This window comes from Aplysia californica, unplaced genomic scaffold, assembly GCF_000002075.1.
Source record: "Aplysia californica isolate F4 #8 unplaced genomic scaffold, AplCal3.0 scaffold00241, whole genome shotgun sequence".
In the NCBI taxonomy this organism is placed as follows: domain Eukaryota; kingdom Metazoa; phylum Mollusca; class Gastropoda; order Aplysiida; family Aplysiidae; genus Aplysia; species Aplysia californica.
The window spans coordinates 44798-54463 of NW_004797511.1; the positions used below are offsets into that span (position 1 = coordinate 44798).

The 9666-nt window shown below is 48.8% G+C and overlaps 1 protein-coding gene across 3 annotated transcripts in view; it reads left to right on the top strand.

The window, feature by feature from the left end:
* The window catches only part of LOC101860660, a 19230-nt gene that overhangs the window by 7983 nt on the left and 1581 nt on the right, over positions 1-9666 (top strand). For all 3 annotated transcript variants that reach the window (XM_005100229.3, XM_005100228.3, XM_035970240.1), the window contains exon 6: positions 39-9182. In XM_005100229.3, coding sequence (XP_005100286.1) covers positions 39-9182 — 9144 coding nt within the window. The remainder of the gene's footprint in view (positions 1-38; positions 9183-9666) is intronic.

The following is a 9666-nucleotide window of genomic DNA, read 5'->3' on the forward strand; positions in this document are numbered from 1 at the left end:
TAAGAACAACATCAGTCTTTCCTTTGACATATTTGCAGGCGACCATGCTGGACTCAGCCCGGGAGGACATAGAACACGTGCGGGAAATACTGGACAGCATTTCTAAGATAAAAGTCCCGCAGACCACGAGAACCGGGTCAAAACCCAAGAGATCAAAACGCAGAATGTCCCAGGAACCCGGAGACCACACTGGGGAGCTGCCATCTTCCAGTGTAGATGTCGCTGCTACTGCTACTGCTGCTGCAGACGGTGAGGTGAAGGTCGCCAAGGGGGAGGAGGAGGAGGGGGAGGAAGACGAGGAGATAATCCGATCAGGTCCGCTGTGCAAGTACATGGAGATGTTGTCTAAGAAGTTGGAACGAATCCGCCTGGAGGAAACCCTCACAAGTTACCCGAATGAGCGGTATACGTCAGTCGGGGAAAGCGTCGTCATGGCAGCGGCTTCTGAGACGACGAGCGCTGCGCTTAAAGAAAAAAGTGAAAAACCTGCGGCGGTAGAGGATCGCGTCTCTACGTCAGACCCGCCACTTCATAGATTGACGTCATCAAAACCTGTCGTTAGGAAAACCCCCGAGAGATCTTTCAAAACAGCGAAGACAAGGCTGAGGATCGAGAACAAGGTGAGTAACAACAACGCCGTGAAGAGGGCTGGAGTCTCGACCACTAGCCAGGGCGTAGCCACAGCCTATGCTAGCCAGGAACAAAGAATTGTGTCTCCGAAAAGCTCATACCACGCGAGTGTCGACAAAAATAGCGCAATCACTCGTTGTGAGCACCCAACCCCAGTACACTCAGTTCCAGCAGCCACAGTGAAGAAAAATTCATCAGACCTGTCAGTTGACACGCCACCAACAGTCCATCCTCGCCTGGCTGAGAAGACGAGTCTGCAGTATCGGTTACAGAACTCACTCTCAGCCACTATATTCAGAGAACGACTGCAGCAGCTTAAGCCCCCACCTTCAACAGCAACAGCAGCAGCAGGAGAAGAAAAAGGTGGCACTGACTGTGAGTTCGGATTTGAAAAACTCACACGTTCACAAATCGAGCTGGTGAAGATATCCGACATTGAAGTCATGCCTACGTGTGGGGTTGAAAAGTTTAGGTGCGAGAAAGCGAAGAAAACTAAGCCCAACCGACGTCAGAGTGTTGGAACTCGCACCCTCTGCAGTCAGAGCGGGGCGAGAACACGATGCCAGCCCAGACCACCGGCGGCTACAGAGAGCCATATACACACTGCGTCGGAGGAGGGTAAGTGGGGAGTGGCGTCCCGCTCCGGTAGACACAGTGACAAGACGTTGAGCTGTCCCAATCTGGCAGTCGGTGTCTCCAACAGGGAGGAGAGATCGAGGATGGAAATAGCACTGTCTAGTTTACGAGGGGAAGAAACAGCGAGTATAGTCGGAGATTCAAGTGAAAGTCCCAGATTTTGCAAAAACACAACCTTACCCCAACAGCAGACGTCTCCGGCTTGGGGAGACGGGTCGCAAAAGGACAAAGTGGGATTAACTAAAGAAATAGCCAAACTCTGCTCAACACCATCGAATGAAGTCGCAGACTTGACTCTCACGGATCTTGAAGGAGGAAGTCACGTGACCCACTCCCCGCCCTGCGTCAAGCAGCGAGTGAGATCCCCCCCTAGAATGGACGAGCTTCAGTTCGCACACACCTTGGCCTCTCAGTCCCCTCAGGGCTTATGTGGAGGCGTTCTGCACGACTCCTGGCCGTTAACTAGCCGCACCTCCCTGATGACGTCAGACTTTCCATCAGACGCTAAAACTCCACCTAGGGAAGATGACGCCATACTCAGAGAGGTGGACATCGACGATAACAGTCACCAAACACAGCCGGATGCTTGTCTGAACGCCAATAACAACTCCCTACCTGTTTCATCGATGTCTGATGATCTGATGACGTCAGAGAGAAATGTCAGTGGCATGTCCCTCCCGCCCATTCCCCTTGTTCCCCATCGAGACCGCACATTCTCAAAACCACGAACTCCTTGTAGAGTAAATGCGGTAGCAGAAGCAGACATGTCTGGTGTCTATAACAAACATCCCGCGAGCAAAAGCAACCTGCTCAAACAAAATGTGAAGGATAACTGGAAGCAACTCGGGACTTTGGATGTTTTACCAGAGGAAGAAGGAACGGGAGTGTTTCACGGTGCTAACAGTCGTTGTATCAGAAATACACGGCTAGTTTCCCGACCGCATCAGTCAATACTTTCTTCTCCGAGCCCTGTTCGACCACCGAGCGTCAGTACTTTGCTGTCAAGTTCTGTTTTTTCTTTGATGAGCAGCGATGGGTGCAAGCAGCTTAACAAGAGTTACGTCATTTCCAAAACTGAGAGTCGGCCAGGGCTGGACAGATGGGATACAACGTCATGGCCAGTCGGGGTGTGGGATTCTAGTAACTATTTCAGCACTGTGAAAGAACCAAACGCGAAGAAGGGCGAAAAACGAGTCATACCCTCTTCGACGAACACAGATTCGTTGGATTCTTGTTTCAACACGCAACAAAACTTTGGGGAAATCCCGGTACCTCGGCGGAGTCTAGGCTCTCCCACATTTGCCAAAAAACGAAAACGGACAGAACAGACGCGCGAGAGAGTCGATATCAACGAAAGTTTCAGTTTTCAGAGTAATAGCCTTAAACTCAAAGGCGCTGTGAAGACACCGCTGGGGAAAAGTTTAGATCCAAAAGAAAGAAACAGAGGCATTCTTGATACACGTATCACGCGAAGGAGTGCAGAAAATGAAAATAACAATTCCTCCGAGATTGTTTCAATGACCAGGTCAGACTGCTCTGTCGTCTTACGTTCTTCTGGGGCTGGAGAGGATAGCAAAGATTGTGCAATTGAGGATTGTGAAATAAATGATTCTGAAGTTGATGGTTTTGCTGTTCCGGCGATTGCTACAGAGCAAGAAGACTCAATTCAGAAACCCGGTGGTTCTAGCGACTACATAATCTATCATGCGCCCGTCTCCAAGTGTTCAGCAAAACCAAACATCTGCAGGAAAAAGCTGGACAGGAACACCAATACAAGCTACAGAATGCAGGATTCCAGTGACGGTGACTCGGACCTCTCTCACGGGGCCTTTGATGGTCCAAACCCTACCCTTAGTCTGGAGGAAGAAGTCTTGTCTCTCATCCGGGAGGGCTCACTCTCACCTCTACCGATGGGCGTACGAAATCCTGAGTTGATCCCGCGGGCAACCTTACAGCGGTACTACTCGCTCGGCCGGCGAGGTGCGCTCGCCAACTGTCCACTGTGCCCTGACCACAACAGCAGTAACACCACTAGGAGAATCCATCTCTGGAGCCAGACAGATGATGACCACAGAAGTATGATCGGTCCCCCTAGAGGGAGCGGCGCGAAGTTCGCACCGTCCACGGGTCCCCACAGAGGCTGTCTGAGGTCGTCACAGGGTAGGTCAGGTTTGCACGAGAGTCAAGGGGAGACCCGGAGCAGCGGAGGACAGGAGGAGGTGAGGCGAGAGACACCAGCCTGGCAACCCCGGCGGGTTGCCTTCCAGGAGGGAAATCTGGTCAACATGGACGTCACGGCCTCGCCCGATTCACGTGATCAAGTCCAAGGCGTCGTCGCTTCAGAATCGGAGGTCCCACTAATTGACATGTTCGGCGATGACACGCCATGCTTCCCAACGGTAGAGAACTACTGGCAGACAGCGGCACAAGACCCCAACCCCAAGCTTTGTTTACAACACACAGACCTATCGGCGTTCCAAAGACGGCCGTGCTTCGCCAACCAAGCCAGACATGCCTGCTATCCCCGTGCAGAGAGTAGTGAACATAGTCCAAATCCGCAAACTGATATAATTTTAGGTAATGAGGAAATAATGGATACTGGGGAGAACGGCGAATTATGTCATGGTGGCGACAGAGGCGTTGACCCTGGTGGTCGAAATCACACAATCCAGGAGCGTTTTTTGTCCATATGTAGACAACTGGACCACCAAGTGCAGCAATCTCACAGAGAGATGAGTCAGAAACTGAAGTCCGTTGGCAAAATGATTGACAAAAGGTTCAACAACTTACAAAAGTTGGTGGAAAGTAAATTCGGCAGGAGCCTTTCTAAACCTAACGAGAATGAAGCGCCACAAATATCCCCAGAAAGCGGGAGGGTGCCTGCTCAATCCGGAGAATCATCTAAATCCGAGGGAAATCCAAAATATCCTTTCGGGAGAATCCAGCTGTGTGCTACAAGAGACAGACAACGGGCATCGGGAAATTGTTTTCAACTGGATGTGTCTAAATGCAACCACGATGCAAAAGCAAGAGAGAACAATTGTCAGTCTGCCACATTCCTTTCTCCTCTCGCCGTTCCTGCGTCGGCGGTCCAAGAGTCTGAACCACAGATTACAGATGCAACGACCAACAAGATCCAGTCGATAGATTTTGTGGAAGTTGTTCCAAACTCGATGAAACCCGAAACATTGTCGTCTGATGCTGCAGTTGCTGACTCGTCCGCGTCTACAGAACCAATAAACGTTTACGTCAACAGGACACACGATAGTGCCTCAAACAGTAAAGCCAATAACGGATATCAGTCTGGAAGGTCCACTACAAAGAAAACTGGATCAAACAATACTTCCCAAAAACCAACGACGTCAAATACCACTCGGCCCAGACAATATAATATATCTAAAAAGAAATGTAACAGACGGATGCACGTCTCGACAAAAAATAAACAGAAGCGCAATTCTCGCGGAAAATCAAGCTACAGGCGTGTAAAATGTCGTAGGAGATGTCCTTCCCGAGAGAGATATATCATAAAGAGTTCGCCAGTTTCCATAGGGTTTTGTCACCGGAAGTTGACATCACGAACCTACCGCAGACTCGAACACTCCAGATCATGTCGGCGGCGGCAGGGCGCTCACGGGGGTCTGTGTAACACTTGTCTTCCCAGCATGCCTTGTACGAAGACACACCCCCAGTCTGGAGGCAAGACATGTCGAGTGTACAGAAAAAGGAAGGGAAACGAAAGGAGCGTTTTGAACCGAAAAAGACAAACGTCGAGGAAGAAATCGACAACCGCAAAAAAGAGGAAATTTAGGGAAGCAAAGTCGATGAAACGAAGAAGAAACACTCCGAATGGTTTGCGAAAAGAAAGAAAGAAACAGTTTCGGGTCAGAAGATTTAGAGACTCGATGTCAAGGAAAGACAACAAGAATGTGAACGCACTCCGATTTACCAATAGTAAAACACAGAAACAAAGGAACTTGAGTACATTTAAAGGGGATCGGCTACTGCCAAGATACTTGATTACTCTAAAGGGATGTAAACGTCTGTACGAGGTCACGAGGAGAAAATATAACATAGCGCAGGCGCAGCTGAACGTCCTAGCGCGGGAAAACCCAAACTGTCCCCATACCAACCATCAGGCCCAGATCAAACGAATGGCACAACGGTTTGAAAGAATCATATCTGGGTTTCCTCCACCACGACTGTTGAAAATGAGCAACATTCTGTATTCACAAACAGGGGGTGTGCTCAGCAGTGGAAACAGAAGACATTTCAAATTGTCACGGCGATCGCCAGCCAGACAGACAGCAATACTGCGGCCATGTCAAGGGGAGAAAGTATTCTTTGTGCAAGACTCGTACCAACAACGGATGACGTCATCTGAGGTGTGTTGTAAACATCACGGCACAACAGATAGGAACTTACGCCAGTTTTCTGTTGGATCTGGCGAGAAAGAAGAATGTACTGACACAGAGACTAGACACTACCAAGATACTAGCAACTCTGTAGTACCAAGAACCCCTTTACGCCCTGTGGATTCGCTGACGACGATTCGAAAGCGACTGAAAATGGATAAGATTAATAAGAACCGAAGCAGGAATGCAGCTGCCTGTGTCCGAGGAGTGAAGTATGCGCCTCAGAGGTTGTACACGCTAGGGGGATATAAAGTCAACAGAACAATCTCAAAGTCATTGAACGGTCCTCACATGTGCAACTGTAGCTTAAGTCTTAACGATCAGATAAAATCGTGTCGATCCAAGACATCGAGCGATGCTGTAGCTAGTCCGCCCCTCTGTGCCCAACCGCTTGAAACAAGTGTGCACATAGCTCAACGTTCTTCTCAACGGTCAAATCCATGTGTGAGTTATGTATGTGGCTCAAATCCCTCCAACGCTGACAAAAACGTTTGTGAGTATCCAATCTTTATTCTTCCAAGGCCACTAATGAGACATTTCCAAAACAAATCTAATTTGAGACACAGCGTAAATCACTGTAGCGCACTATGCTCTAAGGACTGTGGTGGTAAGCTAGGGCTGAGTGGCACACGCAGGTATCAAATTGATGTAGCATCAAGAGAGAGTTTAAGTTCTTTCCAAGGACAGTCTCTCAACGAAACATACACTCAGCCACACACAAAAGAGGGCGATTTTACGGAAAAACAACTCTACGAAAGTGACGAAAAGACTTTGTACACTAATCTTCCTTCTCGCTTGTCGAATACCACCAGTGACAGTCACCAATCTGGCACGTTTGTGGTTCATAGCAATGCCATAGAAAGTAACAGCAGGGCTTCCCGTGCCCACTCCGATCTCGTCTGGCCAAGTGATCACAAAGTTATGAGTTTCTCTAGAATGCCAGCACCGAACACCAGACCCGGAAGTGTCGAACCGGATAGCATGCGTGACGTCAGGAACGCATTGACAAACTCGGCGCGAGATCAGATAGTGAGCACGAATCTTACTTCCGGTTGCTGTCGTAACCCTCGTCTGCTTACGCACCCCGGGACGTATGGGGGTAGCGGTGCTGAAAGGGCTCTCGTCTGTTGTTGCACGGAAATGAGTGGCGCCGAAAGGGCGTTAGGCGAAGGAAAAGAAAACTGTGTTACGTCCGTCACTGTACCTCGTGGTGGATTTAAAGGGCGGCCTGTATCATTACGTAATGAAACTTCCGAGACCACATCTCTGAAACGACGTAGCCTTCGGGCACAAAGCAGATCTGATGTGTCTCGCCATCCATATACAAGGACAGTAAACGAAGGAATCCGGCAGACAAATAAGAGAAGGCAAGAAAAAACCACGCAGCCTAAAGTCCCCTACCTTTACCTAAAAAAAGCTGAAACATTTCTCGGAGACCGCCAGGCTCTTTTAAGAGATAAGATACACCATTTTTTCAAAAACCAAAAGGGGACGGAAGAACATGATAATATTATAATACCGAATCCAAACGATGATAAAGATGATCTTGTTTTCAGCAAGCGTGATGGTCTTAGACTTAGTGAAAGTATTTCCCCTCTCCCAACATTACGTCTTCGCCATCCTGTTTCAGTGAAGGAAACACAATCAAGCATAGCTCCAAACGACTTCACCACGGCCACAAGGGAAGACTCGAAATCAGAGATCCTCACGCAGGAGATGGAGGTTCGGGGAGTGCAGGAATCACATGATGTCGAAACAACAGAAAGCCCTCTAGCCAATTGCAAGCCTGTAAATCAAAACTTGAGACTGGCGTCCAGGTGGGAAAAAGACTGGTCTGCTGCAGGGCTAGGAAGATCTGAGCTGTTTGTTGATGCTTCATCGGCCGAGACAAGGAAATGCGCTTTCCCCATTGACGTTGAGTCGGTGCCAGTGAATGTCACCCTCTCGACATGCGCAGATGATTCAGTTACTGTGCCGTCTCGTCAGGTGGTGGGGCACGGTGACGTAACGAGTGGCCAGAACCGTCAACCCGACCCTACTTCCGCTCGCGAACACAGTAGCTTTGAAGAATCTTCTGAAGCCAATGGTAGCCTCAGCTCTAAGACTCGTGACCAACAGCCACTCACGTCTGAGGAAATAATATCCGCCAATCCTTTACCGGAAAGTCACATATCTAGCAGTAGTGTTGTTGAGGACTGGAACTTCAAACACCCGAGTCTCACTGTGAACACGCCAGGAATTTCCACCACTTGGATTTCCACCACACTAGGCGTCTCCTCTCATCCACCCAGGGCATTGAACTATCCGGGATTGATCAAAAGGAATGAAAGCACCATAGCTCCCACCTTGAGAATAAACGGTAGTAAAAATCAAATGGATAATGAGAGTGGGATGAATATGAGCGCCGCATGCTCAAGCAATTTTAAGTACAACACAGAAATAGCTGGCTCTCCCCAGCCTACAACAATTGAGGAGCCAGGTCCTTCCGTCATTTCCGACGATTCGGCTTTACCTGGCGCGTACTTCTTCAACATCCAAGCACAAATGAAGAGAGGTAAGGCCATCAGTTCTTCAGATGAATTAATTTTCTCCAGGTGGCGACAAAAAACGGGCACAGACTCTTGTTCCACTCTGTCTAACACTGGTTCTGAAGACCGTCCTATCACACAGCTTTCTGTACCTCTAGACATGAAACAAGATGCAGGTGTGTCCTCTCAAAGTAACAATATGCGGATGTCGCACAACGATAGACTAGCTCATAGCAACAGGTCATGTGACTTGAGGGAAGACGAGAACGGAACCCTTGAGCATGAAGATACCAGAACATCTCTCCAGTTGGAGGAAGAAGAAGGTCAAACTCATGAATCTCGTTCCGCCGACGTCAGCGAATCTCTAGAAAACAACAATAACGCCACGATGTCTGAGAATTGTCCAGACGAAGACGCGGGCGTGCCGGGGAAGAAAGCGAAGGACGCCACCAACACCCCTTCTCGTGATGACGTCATAGAGGAAGTAGTCCGTCATGACGAAGCAACGACCAATCTCGTAACACGATGTAGACCCGACTACGACTCTGGAGCTACGAATCAGGTTCTGTTTTGTAGATCCGGGTTCAACTCCCAGGGCACGCGCTGCCGTGGAGACATCACCAACAACAGAGTGACGCAGTCGGCCCACTCGCCTTCATACACGCAGACAACACGCTCGAACAAGATTAAAGTGGCTGCCACGCCCTCACACTTCCTCAAGAGTTGTTCCGTGTTCGCCACAAACACGCCCGGGCGTTTCCAGGATGCCACGTCTGGGTCGTCGTCGTGCACGATGCCTATGTCTGTGAACGCGCTGAGACAGAGAAGATCGGAGACATTGGGCAATATGAAGTCTGTGTCTGGCGTGGTGCATGGGCGTCGCCGAAAACGGACAGCCACGACGTCAGTGCCACAACACTTGATACCTCCTCAGAAAAAAGCCAAACTGATTGCTGAACATCGCGCCCCCTCTCAGGTACACCCAGCTTATCGGTTTGTACTTTTTTGTTTCTTTGCTCTCTAGTTTTGTTTGTTTGTTTTTGTCTATTATTATCGTCTGCTGTCTCGGTGACTTTTGCTCCGTTTTAAAAAGAAATTAAACGTAAAAATAACGTGTTTATCACCTATAATACCACCAGCATGGTTCCCGTCCCGGACTCCGTAAAGGTTTTGTTACGTCATTATGAAGACACCACACCTGTGCTCCAAACACGAATTCGTTGGTTTTCATTAACTAAGAAATTTATTAACTCCTTATTTCCGACTAGCCGCTCCCAGGGGCCTGTGGTCGGGACCTTTTTGTCAGATTATTCCCTTGTGACGACAAGGAAGATGTTATAATCTATTTTTGGCAATTGCCAAAAACAGTTACATTGTTCTTGTAATAAGTTGGATGAATACATGCCAGGTATGGATGGAGGATGAATGAATGAGATGATTTTTTAAAAAATTATTTTTTT